We start from the raw sequence: 17,933 nt of genomic DNA on the forward strand, positions 1-17,933 counted from the left end.
TTTTTCATCAATCTTTTATGTATATATTTGTAGTACAGACGAAACTATATTAAATAATATCTTAAATTCCTTTTTGAGGTTCTATAAATACCAAAATATTAAAATTTTTAAACACATATGTAAAAATTTACTTAAGTGTTTCACTATTTACTGTAAAATCTCCTGAACCGATTTGTAGATCCTTTAGATGATAATTCAACCCACAATGTGCTATTGTTATTCATATCAGAAATCTTATCTTGTTCTACGTGTAAGAGTAATAAAATTAAAACCATAGATCACTCTTATGAGTTTAAGTTCGTTTTTATTGTTTATCGAAATACAAACACACACGAAATTATAATGTTTAATACTTGCAACGCTAGCACGCGGTGATCGATCAAAAACCATTCACTCACTGACTGTTTCGTTTTTGTTTTTTTCCTTTTGTTTCTTTTTCCTTTTCAGTCAGGGCTGCCATCCTCTTACAGCTCGGCCTTTCCTGCTGCTTCGGATCGTCCTCGATCCGTGATTGTCGAGTTGTTTCCTTCGTCTTCGTTAGCACCTTCGTCTTGACTGTCGCAGAACTGAGGTAAAGCACACCATGATTTCATTTTGTCGCTGGAGTAAACCGACGAATAATGGCGCTGAGTACGTTGGGAACCAGGTATGTCTTGCACGACATAGCGATCGTTACCTAGTACGCGTGTAATTTGAAATGGGCCTTTATATTTGGGTTCGAGTTTACGTGAGGTGCCGGTGCATGGTGCCTCGTATTCAACCACAACCAAGTCGTCAACGTTGTACTTAGTCGGTGTTGAGTGCTTTTTGTCATAACGTTGTTTAGCCTTTAGTCGTTCTGCATTCAGCCGCTTTACTGCTTCATTAAGATTGTTCGTTAGATTGTCGTTCAATATATCATCTCGCTGTAGAACAAGCACTATCTTATTCTGTAGTATATCTCGTGGTTTAAAATTGAACAACAGTTCTTGTGGCGTTCGAGAAGTCGTTTTATTGCGCATACTGTTTATCGACCATTGAATCGTACGAAGGGACTCGTCCCAGCGCTTGTCGTTATTTATCGTAGGTAATAGCATAGAGAGTATAGTTCTATTGCATCGCTCGACTAAGCCATTTGCTCGTGGTGTTCGTACAGAATTAGATATATGTTGAATGTCGTTCTCGTTGCAAAACCGTTTGAATTCTTTTGATGTGAATGCCGACCCGCGATCCGATATAATTCTCTGTGGCATTCCCACATAACTACTTATTTCACTGAGAACGTCGATTACATGTCGTGTCGCTGTACTTTTCACTGCTCGAATAATTGTAAAACGTGTGAACGCGTCGATAACAACCAACATGTGCTCTTTTTGTTTTGAGCTTTTCGGAAAGGGACCTAAGTGATCAACGTGTACGGTTCGGAACGGTATTGGTTCAATTTCGCTAATATGCAGTTCGCCTTCCTTTTTACCTCCTGGCACCTTATTATATGTGCAGTCGATGCAAGATTTCAAATATGATTTTACAAAGTTACGCATGCGAGCAAACCACATATGCTCGCTTATTCGTGCAATCGTTTTCTCTAGACCCAAATGTCCAGCTTTATCGTGGGCGTTATACACAACTTGCCATCGCAATCCTTTTGGAACCACCCAAAGATTTTTGTCTTTCATCTTTTTGTATAGTCTGCCATGCTGTAAAATAAAATCTTTGCCAACCGTTGCATCGCCATTACGTAAATTATTGACTGTTTGTTTGATGGATTCATCTTGAAGCTGCATTCCGAAGAGCCAATTATCATGGCTTACTTGTATTTTATCGACTCGTAGAGATGCTGTTTCTAACTCACGTGATGCTTCAACTGGGGCACGACTCAATGCGTCTACATGAGCCATTCGTTGGCCTGCACGATGTTCTATTTCGATGTCAAATTCCTGAATACGAAGCCACCACCTTGCAATGCGTGGTATAAGCTCCCGTTTTCTCATGACCGTGTTCAATGCGTTACAGTCTGTGATGACTTTTATTCGTTTCCCATATATATAGCACTTAAACCTTTCTATTGCTTCTACTACTGCAAGAGTTTCGAGTTCATAGCTGTGATACTTCCTTTCGTTATCCGTAGTAGCTCGACTATAATAAATAACCGGTTTCCATCCAGCACACTCTTTTTGCATTAATGCGCCTGCCAAACCTACAGCGCTAGCATCCGTATGTACTTGATGTTCTGCCTCCGCCCTATATGCTGCCAGCACAGGTCGTGAGACTAAAATTGCCTTTAACTCTTCGAAAGCATCGTTTTCTTTGTTTGTCCACTTAAACGTTTGATCCTTTCGCAATAACTGATTTAATGGAGCGCCAATAACTGCATACCCTGGCACGAATTTTCTAAAATATCCACTCAAGCCAAGAAACTGTCTGACTTCTGTGACGTTCTCTGGTGTTTTGAACTCGCGTACAGCTTTTGTTTTAGCCATTCCGGGCGCAATACCATCTGGGTTCAACTCGTGGCCTAAAAATTCAATGGTAGTTTTCAAAAATTCGCACTTACTTAGGTTGAGAGTAACCTTCGCTTTACCCAACGCTCTTAAGACACGCTCTAATTTTTCGTACATTTCGTTCACCGTTACACTACCAATTAGTATGTCGTCCATATAATTCATCATGTCATCAGGTTTTACAGTTTCCCTTATCTTAGCGATAAGACGTTGAAAAACTGCCGGAGCATTTTTAAGTCCGAACGGCATTCGCTTGAATTCGTATAATCCTTCGGTTGTAATAAACGCAGTAAACTTTCGACTATTTTCCTCAATAGGAATTTGATAATACCCGCTGTTTAGGTCTAAGATCGTAAAGTATTTAAAACGTTTTGCTTTCTGTAATTGTTCTTCAATATTCGGAGTTGGAAATATTTCTTTTTTCATATGCTGATTTAACCGTCGAAAATCTACACATAACCGATCGCTACCGTTTTTCTTTTTCACCAGAATTATGGGACTTGCATATTCAGAATTAGATTTACTTATGATGCCACTATCCAGTAATTCCTTTATCATATCTGCGATTACACGTTTCTTCGGTTCAGGTACACGAAACGGTTTTTGGGCTATTGGTATATTAGTATCGAGTTCAATATTCATTTCCATGAGGTCGGTGCATCCAATATCACTTACTCCCGTTGCGAACACATCAGAGTATTTGTTCATTAAACTAATTAACTCAGTTTTAACAAACCGTTCATCGATTCCACATTTGATTTTATCGTCGCATAACTGCTTATGTTCGTTTTTCGTAACAAGTTTTCCGCATACATTTTCAAAAGTTGTTTCCCCATTTACCACCGTCATTCGCATACTTTTTAACATATCTTGCCCTAGCAAGAGATCCACCTGCAACAGTTCGTTGTCTACTACGTACAGACATACAACTCGCTCAAGGCTGTCTATTTTCATGTTAACGTGTATTTTTGTATGTGCGTAAACAACACCACCGCAAAAACCATTTATCTTAAGGGTACATTCTTCTTTAACGCATTTGAGACAATTCGCTGCCATCTGCCTAATCATACTACATTCACTGCCAGTATCGATCAGTGCCGTGAATGTATGATCGTTAATCGAAACAACTTTCTCCAACTGATTGCCTTGAATAACTGTCCTATTCACAGTTTTCGTCGTACGTGTTCCTACGCTTTTCTTGCCGCAGTTTTCAGGCTCGTTTCTAGAATGTACTTTTTGGCAGTCAACGCACCTACGTCTACGTTGTGGTTGTGGGCATTTCGAAGAAATGTGTCCCTTTTGTTGGCAATTAAAACACACCAACCGCTTATCGTTGTCGCTTTTTCCATCTGCTTTCATTTCAAAATTTGTTCTTTCGGGTTTAAACGTACGCACCGGCAAATTTTCCGAGTAATCAACTACTGTTTGGCGAAACTCACGCATCGAACTAAAACGATTTGCTGCAATAGCAATTTGCAGTTCACGCTGTTTAAGCCCATTTCTCGCATATTTGATAATAGCTGATTCACTCAGTCCAAATTTTTTCCCAAGCGCGCCTATGCGAAAACAGTAGTCGAGGAGACTTTCATTAGTTTTTCGCATCGTTTGTGACATTTTAAAGTGTGTAACAGCCTCATCTGGCACACTACTAAACTCGTCAAGCAAGCCTTTAGATAATTCAACCCAACTCGTATATAAATCCACCGAGGAGTCCAACCAGAGTTTTGCCGCGCCTTTTAACTGGCTATACACCGCTAATAGCAAACATTTCTCGTCCCACTGGTATGCTGCGTAGGCCTTATTTACCCGTTCTATAAATTGCTCGACCGAAATCGAGGCTTCGTCTGTCGGGTCAAATTGAGGAATTGTTGCCGAAATCTCTTTCACCGAAAATTGACTACGCGCCATGCATGTGACCGCGCTACTAGTTGGAGAATTCGATCGTTCTTGATTAATGCGCGTATTTGTTGCACCAACGTTAAGACTTGTTTGCAACATATTCATCATTGAGCTGAACATATCTCGTAGTTCAGTAATTTGCTCCTGTACGTTTGCACTGGCCACTTCGATACTATCCGACCCGACGGCTTCACTTAGACGCAGAATTAGTTCATTTTTAAGGCCTTCCGTCGATAGTCCTTCTTCGTGCAGTCGTTCTTTTAATTCCGTTAACTTTAAACTGTTTATTTTTACGCGCAGCATTATGTTTGTTTCAACCGCTTTGAATTTCACAACGAACTGAAATTATTTCTCTACCATCTATGTAACCCGTACAACACGCGTTCCTTTTTTTTTACTAATGTCAATTCACTTATATTCTTTTTCTTAGTTCGTTTCGCTTTCACTATTTCAACGTTTCGTATCGTTTCGCTAACGCTAATGTTCGCAGTACACACACGCTTACACACACATTTAGGAATTTTATACGTTCATTCCTTTCGTTTATTTTTACGTGTCGTTGCCGATCGTTCGCGGAATTTTTCGTTATGTCAGCGGAGCACACACATTTGCCCAGCGGAGTCTCACTCACGTTTTTGCGTGTACGATCCCACTTCTGATTTGTAAGAGTAATAAAATTAAAACCATAGATCACTCTTATGAGTTTAAGTTCGTTTTTATTGTTTATCGAAATACAAACACACACGAAATTATAATGTTTAATACTTGCAACGCTAGCACGCGGTGATCGATCAAAAACCATTCACTCACTGACTGTTTCGTTTTTGTTTTTTTCCTTTTGTTTCTTTTTCCTTTTCAGTCAGGGCTGCCATCCTCTTACATACGTAAAGTTCAAATAATCGTTAAATGTACTGAAGCTGTAGGTTATATGTTATAATCCCCAAATTATTTATTAACTAATTAATATTTCCATACCACTACAAATATATTTATTTGGAATATCAATGAGATTAAATATCTTATATACTCGAATAAGGACGTAATATATAACAATAATATGATAAAGAATGAGTGAAATTACTAGTTTATATGTAAAAATTATCAGAATTTTTAATTTTTTTGATATAAATAATAATGAATATTATTCTTTCGTATAACATTGGTTATTAAATCCAATATTGATTCGGAACTGTCAAACAATTGCAACTGATATTATTCCTATCAGAGTTATACTTAGCTTTTATCTTAATAAATATTGCTAGAGAAATCAATTTTAATTCTTATTAAAAATATTTATACTTTTTATTTAATTTTCATTTAAATTTAGTTTAACTGAAAATAGTGGAGCCAATTGCGAGTGCCAAATTTTGAACTACTGTGAAAGTAAGAAAATTGAAATTTGTGAGCAAATGTGACTTAAGAGCAGGAAGAACCAAGTCCTGCTTTTTAAATGTTCGATTACAAACCTTTTCAAATGTGTGACGCACTTTTTCGTCAATGTCTTCGGTAATATTATCTTCCACCGATTGCTACGGTTTTTAATTTGTTTTTTCACGTAAAAACCGATATTGTGTTTTTTGTTTTTTGAGTACGGAAACAAAATAAAATATTTTAAATAAAATAATTTAAATAAAAACAATAAAGTAACAACATTTAGCACAGTTATATATAACATAATTAGTTTTATTTAAAGTAACCGACCTTATCCATGTGTGCTAGTAATCCTTCTTGACTACTCTGACGTGTAGTTTCACGAACAAGTTCTTTTGCGTGCGAGGCAAAGTTTTCAAAAAGTGAACCTTGTGACCCTTGACGACCAGGACTGCCTGAACTCGAACCGGAACTACCAGTACGTGCTAATATATTAGATACATTTGGCTGTTTTACAGGTGGTGTTATAGATGTCTAGAAAAGTTTAGCAATTAAATAATGTAACTATTATATTTTTAATTTATATGATAAAGAATTACAGGAATTTTCTTTTTCTCCGATCCAGTACGTTCTAAATCATTTTCGTTTTTCTGCAATTTATGGGGTGCAGTACTTTTTACACCATCAGCTTCATTATCAATGCTAGCCGCTTTAATGGTGGCTTCTAAACGCATAGCTACAGGTGCCGCTAGCTCAAAGGGGCCAGCAGTTTTTGCAGGAAAATCAAACTCTGAATCTCGATTGAAACTTGGAGAACTTAAATCCGAACGACTTGATGAAGATGAAACAGGTGAATCTGCACGATCATCATCATCTCTAGAACTAACATGCTCAATCGTACCTTCTGGGTACTGTAATTTACTTGGTGGATGATAAACTAACGCCGGATCTAAATTAGATGACAGTGTCTGAGGTACATTGTGCGGACGATTATGGGAACCAAATACATCATGTATACTTGGTGATAAATCTGATGAAACCATTTCAGAAACAAAGTCACTAAGTGATGAGTACGATGAGCTGGAACTCTCCGCACCTTCAGAATCTGAACCACTTTCATCAGTAGGTTGGCATTCCAATTGCTTAAGCGAACGTAATGCTCCATTAAGTGAACTGCCATCATCCCATACAGAAAAACGTATTGGTGTGAGCGATTGTGCAAACCATTTTGGCTTATCGCCCACTTGCATAGGATCCATAACACCAGTTTGCACACGCAAGAAAGCAACATTCGTTGGCGTCAATGACCATTCAGCGAGAAACTCCACTGCCTGTGTACGCGCGAATTGATTTAGGAACTGTGAAGTACGTGGTCGCGAACGTAAGAAACTGTTTATTTGAAAGGCGACAACTGGACGTGGATACAAACGTAGTGTACGCGTATGCTCAGCAAAATTAGCCAAAGTATTTTGTGAGTTAAAGAAACGAACCTGCGAAGTAGTATATAAGATTTATAAAATTGAATTTATTTAAGTAATAAAAAAAAAATAAGAAAAAAGTTTGAAAATTGACTTACAGTTGCTACTCTAGTAGCGACATCAACAGAATCTACATCGGTGCCATATATAAAAGGATTCAGAGCAGGCGAATTCATCGGACTTGGTTGACGCGATAAAGCACCTTGTGTTGAAACAGAGTTACGTTGACTTGTAAATGCTGATTGCAAAGGAGATTGCATTGGCAATCGAGCTTGAGATACACTGAAAATAGTAGAAGATATTTTAAAACTAGATTTGTGCTTTTGAGGAATAAAAAACTAACCAATTTTCGAATAGACTAGAACTAGAACTTTGTTTATACTTACCTCAATAATGGTGGTTCTGTCAGACTATCACGTACTGATGGTAAAAGTTGTTGGGTTGATATTGCTTGATTAGAGGCTGACATTGACGTTAATGCCTATTTTTATAATAGAATTAAACGTTATTATAATAATAAAAATATTAAGAGTTTTTAAAATAAACAATATTAAACGATTAACTTAATACTAGAAGGATATGAGATGACAAAAGTATGATTTATGTTTTGTTTACAATGTTAGTTTACATGCGACAAAATAAAATACTGAAAAATAACATTAACATTATGATATGGAATAAAAATGAACTACAGAAAGATTTTCTAAAGTATTATTTATTTTACAATATACAAATAGATCAAGTATATTAAAGAAATTTTACAGCACTTATCAATTAAGAACAGTATTTGATTTTCAGAATGTCGTTTTCGTATCTCGTTTTTAAACGAATCGGATCCGAATTCGGTGAAGTTCTTTTATTTTATAAAATCATTATGACAAACATGACAATAAATTTTTATTTTATTATTTATTGAAAAATCTGAGGAAATGGAAACTTTCTTGAATTGACTAATACGAATGTTACCTATAATTTTTATGGATATATTCGAATATGAAGTGATATGAAGAATGTTATATTGATAGAAAAGTTGTCATTTCGTACAATGAATGTGTTTAATTATGTACGGATATTGAATTGTTTTAAAGTTATGTTGTTTTTGTTTCAAAATCAAAGTTAAAAAGTAACTAAATATTAAAAAGTAACAGCATTCCATTTATTACTTATAATTTTAGTATTATGCATATTCTTCCCTAATATCCCTAACACTCTGGTAGATCTTTCATAGAACTTAACATTCACATCTTTGATTAATGCACATTACATTATGAATGTAATATATTACAAAATAATTTCTATATTCCTATGCTTATTTTCCATAGTTTTTTATAACTTCATCTAAGACTAGATATCCTTCCATTACTTACATTAGATCAAATGGAACTCAAAAGTATCATTATTTTCACTAAAAAAGTGTATTAGATGATTCAATTTATTTTTAATTTACGAAGTATTTAACAAATTCGAGACAAATATCAATCTCGTCAGTGTTATGCAAGTTATGATAACTTCTCTTCTTGATCAAATATTGTCATAAATTTACCAGGCTGTTCATTAGGTATGCAGAGCTCCATCTCTTTGTTATTGGTGAAACTACAATAACAATAGATTTTTTTAGTATTATCTTCTTTATTTTGAAAACAGAATTAAAATTGAGTTGCGCAGAAATAAAATGAGAATACATTAAATTGACATTAACATTCCGAACTAAATAGCTTCTATATGTGACTATGTATAATATGCAAAGGTGTCAAAGTTCATATTATGCTGAATACATCACATATCTGATTTCTTAAAATTAAGAAAAATTCTTTGAGATTATCGTATTTATTTTTTTTACGCATTAGTTTCTTTTTCCTAAATTCGGGAAGACACTATGACAACTTTTTTGATAATGAAATAGTGCCGAACCAACATAGGTTATATTTTATTCAAATTAATTCAAATTGTTTCATTTAGATTTTAATTTAAAAAGAAGCGATTACGTCTAGATTTGAATTTTAATAAATATGTACAACAATACTTCAAACTATTATTATAATTTATTATAAATGATTTATAATTCTCACTAACTTTATTTAGGTGGTATTAATAAATACTTCATTCTTACACACACTGTAACTGGTTTCATTTTAATATTGTTTGTTCTATCTATACTAAAATTAACATTTAAGACTTCATCTAATTTGTAAGGGATAATATATTCATAACCTTCCTATTGCTTGAATTACGAAGTGTACAGTATATTTATATAACACACATTTAGATTTATTAAAATCGGTGCAATATTTTTGAAAACATGCAAAACAATTTAAATAACAAGAACTCTCAAACTAAACAATACTTTTTAATATGATTGAGAGAAGTTTCTTCAAAAAAAATATATTAAATGATATTTACACCAAGTCCAGCTTCATCCATAAGTTGCATAGCCTGTGTTTATGAAAAAAGTTTTTAAACAAAATAATAAGATTGAAATTACAAAAATAGTTATAAGAAATTTAGAGAAAATAGTAATAAAAGTAGCAAAATTTGTGGTTTAAAAAAAAAATAGCATAATAATTTTAATATATAAATTAATTCAATAAAGTTAGTAAATTGTATAAAAAGAGGTTAGTAAAGCAGTTTGTACAATTTTTTCTTGTTAAACGACTTTGTAGAGTTCATATGATAATGATTACTATGAGCTTAGATATGATTATTTAAAAGTATAGTATAAAGTACGAATATTCACGATAAATAACCAAAATATATACCATATATTAGAAGTATAGTATGTACTAAGATATATATAGGCGCTTTGAATGAGCAATCATTTTATATGACATTTAAGTAATATTGTTTAATGTACATTTCGAGTATTATAATTCCGGCTAAAAGTTTTTTTTAGAGTATAACATCAAACATTTATATATTTAATAACATAAAAAATAAAAATACATAAAATTCAATACTTATGAATAGTTATTTTAAATACGTTTCAATTTAATTTGAACAAATATTAATAATTTAAGTTATATGTATATATTTTAAATGTTAATTTATGTTAGAATAAAATATTTTTCTGCATATGCATTAAGTCATGAACACGATATTTAATTACATTTAATTTAAAAATGTATATATTTTTAACACTTAGGAAAGCTTACTTGTTTCAAATGATTCTTGAGTATTGTACCCTCCGGTTCAGGTAAAGGTGGAATTTCTTCATATCCACCTGTTGGTGGTGTTAATTTTGTTGAGTCTAAATCAACTAGCCAAATGTCGTCAGGTAAACTGTAGGGAATATAAGACATATATTAATTACTTATAACAAGTAATATATGTACAACAGTATATAACGGTATTGAAAAACCTGTTTTTGAAATAATAATTAATAGGAAAACTGAATTTTCAATCAATTGAATTTTTTTCTAGCCATACAGCCAAATAGCCACAATTAGCGGTCTTAAGAAATATTTTTTAGGTACAATTATTACAATATACTTTTAAGACAGCAAGTACCAAAGCTTGAATTCAAACCCTGTCAAAATTAAAGCATAGATTTACGTTTCATAGCTACCCTAACCAACGCTATACTTGCTAAGTATAAAGTTAATGTTGTTATGAATACCTATAGTCATGAAGAATAGTTCAGAATTTGAATCAAGCCAAAAAGAAGAGTATAAATCTCTTAACTATTACAGTATTAATACCAAATATATATATTTTATATGTAAAAAAATAATTTAAATTTCGAATTATATCTACACATAAAAAATATTTCCCTGTACATAAAAGCGAAGGATTTAGCTGATGAGGCATTAACAAAACTTCCTTAAAATCCATAATAATTAATGACATAAATATAATACTAACTATAACTGTTTTTGAAAATAATCATAAAACTTGTCATCATACTCACCGGAAATTCTTTTTGTACATTAAAAATGTTGCTGGCACACCTATAACAAACGGTGTTGGTGCTAGCAACAATTGTTCTGCGCAGCTCAAACATGTCGGCAATAACGGTATGACCGGAAACATATACTCCAATGGATATAGCATAGTAACGAATGCCATTACTGACATGGAGAGCGCATTATAGTCTCGCGATTGAAAAAGAACTTTATTTTCCAACATTATAAGTGTCCACACCTTCAGACAAGTTTCAACACCTAGTAACTCCAGTGGTAAATGCAAAGGAAAATCAACCAAGGAAAAACGTGTGTGATCAGGCAAGGCAAAGAGCAGAGGTTCATGTACTGTAGGTGAAAGTACTTCAACCTGTTAAAGAGCAATGAATTAAATATGAAAGAAAAAATAATACGTTAAGTTGGCAAGAAATTAAAGGAAAAGCACCTCAACTCTTGTGGAACCAGGCACAGGTACAGGGGTAGACAACAAACGTAATATCCATGTTTCAATTTCTCGCACATCGTGCAAAACTATTGTGGATGGTGTAGTATCGTTAGCGTGTCCAGTTAAAACAGTCCAAACATTATCTCTATAAAAATTTTTTCTTGGATGATTTATTTAACAAATTCAATACTTATTTTTTAGTGCTTACCTATTTACTTTTTGTGATGCACCTACTCGTTTGGGTGATGATGACTCATTGCAAGCATCAATCAATTTTTTCAATATAAAAAGACACTCGCGAAATGTTGTAAAGAACGGATGATGCGATATGATGCATAATGATGTAAGTGATTGATTTCGTAGTTTTGTGCGTTTACGTGAAGCGCGAGGTGAGGGAGAATGGCTGCCACCAGATTCGGAATCAGCAGATGGTGCCATTAAACCTAACTTAGGTACTTGTGGTGTATGCATAGCATGATGCATTTGATCTGAATCACGTCGAGAAGTCATTTCACGGTCTGAATCACTTGGTGCGACGTTACTTCTGTAGTCGCTAGAAGAAGTTAAGAGGCCGTAACTATTACAAAAATTATTTTATCTTTAATAACTTAATTGGCAACAAAAAAGTTTACTTATAAGATGAAGAGCAAAAGCAAAAAATATATTAAATCATATATAATAATCGCTTTAACTTGCCTACTAAAAGCTGAATCAGAGCTACGCTCCATACTTTTACGCCAGGATTCGCGGCGAAACGCAGAACTACGTCGACCACGTGCACTTTGTGTTAAACCCACATTACCATGACTGCCACTGCGCTCTGTGCTTGAAGAATGCTTTTCAATTGGACGATAGAAGTTAACACAAATGCCATAGCGTGTTTTGCCAGAATCTTTATCGGTGAGTGCAAATACAAAAGATGTCATGTCGCGTATGGCTGAGCCTGTACGTCTAGGACCAACACTTGTACAACCTTCAGGTTGACAAAAATATACCATATCTAATGGTAATGGAAAATCTGCATGATCGGAAGGCGGATAACGACGTAGTAATTCTGGTATCTAAAGAGAGCGATATGATGAAATGATATTTATAAAAACAATGTTTTAAATATACGTATTTAACATATACATTAATATAACGCTATATATATGTACTCATATATTATAAACACATATATAACATAACTACTAATATAAAAAATTTATTTGTATTTTAATTTGTTTACCTGCACAGGTGGTGTTTTGTTATTTTGCATACCCTTCGGTATGGGCGGTGTTGTTCTAGCTCCAACTATCGCCATATAATCCACTAAACGTGGACATAATGATTGCTTCTGCTGGTCTGACATATTCAAAAATTATTATTTTTTATGTTTTATTCCTTAACTTAAAGATGCATGTACTTCAATTGGTTTAGGTAATGCTGCAAATATAAAAAAAATTTTAATATTAAAATTAATTATTAAAAATAAAAATGGAAAATATATAAGTTATAATTAAATTGGTTATGTAGAATCACTTAAATATGTAATGATATTTTAGTTTGAATTTAGTTTCTTATTTTGACTATTTCTTTTTTTGAGAAATTTTTCTTTGAATCTCTTTGTATTCTATACTTCACAGAGTCTTAGGTAAATAAACTAACAAACTGACTAAGTAGAGCAAAATAATCTTTGTTTATAATTTTGTATCAATTCTTGTTATGATTTAGTGATATACGAATAGTGGTACTGTAGTATAGCACCATTTTCCATTATCGTGCCACACTCGAAAAACTTGTGCAATGGCCTGATAAACCATTTTCTCTTTCCATTACTACCTCACTTTTGATTAGGGAAAGTTAGAGAAAAAAGTTTGCTATAACTTCACTTAAAAGTTTATAAAGTTATATTAGAACAAACTAGTTAGTACAATGTTCCTGCTTAAAATTTTGTATTGACAGATGGCCCACTGTGTTCTTCTTCCAGTCTTTTGGTTGTGACTGAGCGTAGTGGCGTACGTGACCCATTATAAATAAATAAAAATGTTACAAAATTCTGAAACTGCGACTTATATTTGCAGCAAAGAATCTTGTGCTTATGCTCAAGTGAGTAAAGAGATTTTTATGCAATTGCATTTAGTTTCACAAAAATTCCCAAATTCTATTATTAATCGATTTATATCAGAAAGGAATTTGACAAAATTACGAAATTGTAAACCGATTATGACCTCCAATCCATCATCTCCAATTTCCTTGCTGCATTTCAATATCAAAAGAAAAAAGCATATTGTTTAATAACATCACAGAATATAAGAATATTTTCCTTTAATTTATTATTAAAACAACGCAATTCTTAAAATCATAAAGTTAATTCAGATTGATTGCATTTCCAGTAAATTTTGTTATTAAGTTAAAATATTTGCATTCGACTGAAATCGAAAACATATTTCTGTCTTTTTTGTGAAGAGAAAATATAAACAAAATTTATCCGTGAGTTGGCCGGAAGCCTGTAATTACATTAATGTTTGCATCTGTACTGTACGCAGATGTTGTCGTAAAGGACTTTTACGAATATCTCTGAAATATATTCATTTCAGTAAATTAACATGCATGGAATAAAGCAAAAGTTGTTTTACTTAATTTGCCAGGACAACATATTTTTGTTTACATTTGGCAGTTGTAAGGGAAATGAAATTTAAGTTAAATTCCAAATTAAGGACGAAAATGTCAACATGGCATATACAGAACTTCAATACAAAACTTTTCTTTTAATCTTTATAAAGATAAATACTAAAGTCAAATAAAATTAATTAAATCAGAAATGCTTTTAGATAATTAACTGTAACTACGTTTTTGTAACGCAACTAAAACAAAAAAAAAAGGACGACACCTTGCTTAATTTTATAGAAGCTTAGAAAATTGTCACAAAATATTATTTCACTTTGATGTTACTTAGCTGCTAAATTATTAGAAAATTAAATAAAATCCTATTATGAAATAATACGCGATTATTTTTTTTTAACAGAGCATAAATAATAAACATGTTTCAATGACAAAGTAAACCACTTTAAATTTCAAAAGGATCTGCTTTAAGATAATAGATAATATTTATGTAATTTCATGAGTACCACAAAGACAATAATAGAATAAACTCTGCATATTAATGAATACAAAAAAAAGTGTATAATATTTATGTTTAAGCTTTTAGCGCTGAGGAAGTTTGTAGGTTATTTTACGGATCATCATGGACTGCGTCATCTTTTTAATAAGAAACAGAGTCGACAGACTCCGCTGGGAGGCAAATGAGATTTCTAGTCACATTCACTATGACTGTCTGGCTTACATCGGGACAAGGATAAGATAATTAAACTGGAAAAGCCTATATCCAACTGATGTTAGGATGTTCGTAACAGCTGACATTTTGACTTCATTCGAAGTACAGATGTCTTTTGTACAGTTAGAATCCGCTAGAAGTCATGGTCGTAGTGACAGAAAGTTGACAGAATTTCTGAATAAAACATATTACTTAAGTCGCGAAAAAATAATAAAAATTAACCACATATTCTTAAGAATTACATTTAAATAAATTTTAATTGAATCTATGCAGTACATAAGAGATTGTAAAAATTAAGATAAAGAAAGTTCTTGTAGATCAGTACTACAAGTCAAAGATTGTGGTAGCTATAGATAGCTAAATTGTACGAACTGCATATTGAATTGTCCCTTTGCTCAGTGTATTTTCTGGGTAAATAAACTTCTAAGCCTAGAAAAAATACTAATTTAACTCAAATGGTAAAATGTTCGCAGAATGTTCTAATAAATCTTTTTATAAAAAAGGTGGAGAAATCTTAGACTTGTTTTGCTTTTTGATCATGAATTATAATTATTTGTCGGCGAGATAGTTCCAAAAATTACACTCGTATATTATTATTTTTTCATTGTGACAATTTGATTTTTATGGAGGAGAATATAATAACTAGACTTTAATAAGTTTGATGCGATATTGATCAGAATGCTTCATTGGAAGATCGTTAGAAGTGAAGATAAAGGATGTAATTATGATTGTGTACTTGAATTATAATTATTTGTAAGTGATATAGTTCCGAACATCATACTTGTATTTCATTTTTTTTACATGGTGACAATTTGATTTTTATGGTGAAGAATATAATAACTAGACTTTAATAAATTTGATGCGATATTGATCAGAAAGCTTCGTTGGTAGATCGTTAGAGGTGAAGATAAAGGATACAGTTATAATTGTGTACTTGAATTATAATTATTTGTAAGTGGTATAGTTTCGAACATCATACTTGTATTTTATTTTTTTTACATGGTGACAATTTGATTTTTATGGGGAAGAATATAATAAATAGACTTTAATAAGTTTGATGCGATATTGATCAGAATGCTTCGTTGGAAGATCGTTAGAGGTGAAGATAAAGGATACAGTTATGATTGTGTACTTGAATTATAATTATTTGTAAGTGATATAGTTTCAAAAACACACTCGTATATTATTATTTTTTCATTGTGACAATTTGATTTTTATGGAGGAGAATATAATAACTAGACGTATATAGACTCTTTGAAGTAATATTGATCAGATTGTATCGTCGGAAGATCATAAGAGGTAAAGGTAAAGGATACAGTTATGATTGTGAATTTAAATTTTACTGAATTGATAGTACTTGTTTAGGTATTCACACAGTTATTCTTACAAAAAGTCATACCTGACCCCTGCGGACAGAAGCAGTAATAAAGAGGAAGACATTTGAAGCAAGATTTTATAAATATATAGCAACAAATACAACTGTAGACATTAATATTTGAATAAAAGTACAAAAATTATGAATGATGATATGAAGTTACATTTAAAGATAAGTTATTGTTTATCTGAGCAATAAAAAGTTGTAAATTAATTTCTTTATTTACATCGACACAATATCTTCTTTATCATAAATAGGTATATACAATGTATAAAGTTTTATTAAATATTTTTAATGGCGTCATTAAAAAACGTTTAAATAAAACACTTTCTAAGTTTTCTGTAATCAAAGTAAATTTTAACTTGTTCAATTAAACTGCAAGCGAAAGTTTTTGCATTTTATTTCGCATTTCGCACAAGGACACGTTCAGAGAATAAGAACAAAACCAATATGGCTGCCAGGAGCAAGTTTTCCATCGTTAACAAAAGAGGATAAGCAGAAAGAATAAATCCAATAATGCCAGCAAAAGTTTGAAATGCTCTGTTAAAGCCAAGCATTTGTAAACAACACATCAAGGATGAAATGAAACCGAAGCACAGTTGCCAGAAACACTGGTTCATTAGGCAAAATGTGTAAGGAATACTTTATTAAAGTTGATTGATGGAAGAAGCAAGCAATTAAAAAGCATTTGTTCTTGAAACAATACACTTTTTCTGCATTAAAATATAAACACAATTAAATGTTTTTATTTAATGGACAACAGAAACAGATCGCAGTTGATGAAGGACATTTTAGATGTACTTGAATTAATTTCAACAGAAGTCATTACCAATTGAAATAAAACTCTGGAGTGGAACAAATGAAATCACAAAATGATTGAAGTCACAGAAAATAATTATTTCATTATTTATGATTGTAAGTTTTATAAAATACAAAATAATCTGACAATTCAAAACAAAGCTTACATTAATATTTAATATTAGTCTTTTCTAATTAACTTTAAAAAGAAGTTAAAAGACTCTTTTCAGTGCAAGTAGTCTGGATTAGACTGATTTGAACTAGTTAATGAATCTTTTAGTTTTTTAGGGTCTTAATTTCTAATTTTCTGAAGTACCTGAGTTTTTCTCTAAATGGATGCTTAGTAAAAGCACAGAATATCTTACTTATAATAACTAGAAATTGGACTACTCATTTAGTAAAGCTACAAGGGTAATGATAAATATTACCCTTGTGGTTTTGACGCTTTATAACCTACCATAAAGTAACGCGGTTTCTTTCTCTCGATTCGTTAAGGGGAAATAGACAGTTGCTTAGTATATCCAAATAAATTTTGCCAGACTTTAAGATTAGTATGACCGTTTAGCTGGCAATAAATTATTTTGATTTTTCCCTTATTTATTATTATTATGTTGAGCTTTTTTCGAGTTACTGCATCTGTAGAGTCCCACCCATCTCACTAATTAATTTGTGTATTCTTCATAAGTTTCGTGATTATTCAATGACTGATCTAAGATTTGCGTAGCGCCCCGTGCGGTTAATGATTACTCTGTGATTAGATAGTGCAACCTATCGGTTTTAGGGCTCTGTCCCTTATGCATTTTTTGACCGGATCTATTCTAAGATCTCTTAGCACATATATTTTATATATTTATGCTATATTGATTGTACGTTAT

At 32.4% G+C, this 17,933-nt stretch overlaps 1 protein-coding gene across 11 annotated transcripts in view; it reads right to left on the reverse strand.

Annotated features, from left to right (window-relative positions):
- Window positions 1-12,971, reverse strand: part of LOC119671536 (MAP kinase-activating death domain protein) — a 30,996-nt gene extending 18,025 nt beyond the window's left edge. For 3 of the 11 annotated variants that reach the window (XM_038082221.1, XM_038082225.1, XM_038082224.1), the window contains exons 1-10: window positions 12,798-12,971; window positions 12,266-12,630; window positions 11,778-12,122; window positions 11,570-11,714; window positions 11,133-11,494; window positions 10,378-10,504; window positions 7,615-7,709; window positions 7,327-7,510; window positions 6,350-7,240; window positions 6,081-6,284 (exon numbers count right to left, since the gene is read on the reverse strand). In XM_038082221.1, coding sequence (XP_037938149.1) covers window positions 6,081-6,284; window positions 6,350-7,240; window positions 7,327-7,510; window positions 7,615-7,709; window positions 10,378-10,504; window positions 11,133-11,494; window positions 11,570-11,714; window positions 11,778-12,122; window positions 12,266-12,630; window positions 12,798-12,920 — 2,841 coding nt within the window. In that variant the 5' untranslated portion in view covers window positions 12,921-12,971. Of the gene's footprint in view, window positions 1-5,845; window positions 5,909-6,080; window positions 6,285-6,349; window positions 7,241-7,326; window positions 7,511-7,614; window positions 7,710-9,628; window positions 9,662-10,377; window positions 10,505-11,132; window positions 11,495-11,569; window positions 11,715-11,777; window positions 12,172-12,265; window positions 12,631-12,797 lie in introns of those variants that run through there. The other 8 variants (XM_038082217.1, XM_038082215.1, XM_038082214.1 and 5 more) reach the window with 5 other exon arrangements.
- Between the last annotated feature and the right edge of the window lie 4,962 nt (window positions 12,972-17,933).

Source organism: Teleopsis dalmanni, chromosome 1 (assembly GCF_002237135.1).
Source record: "Teleopsis dalmanni isolate 2A chromosome 1, ASM223713v2, whole genome shotgun sequence".
In the NCBI taxonomy this organism is placed as follows: Eukaryota; Metazoa; Arthropoda; class Insecta; order Diptera; family Diopsidae; genus Teleopsis; species Teleopsis dalmanni.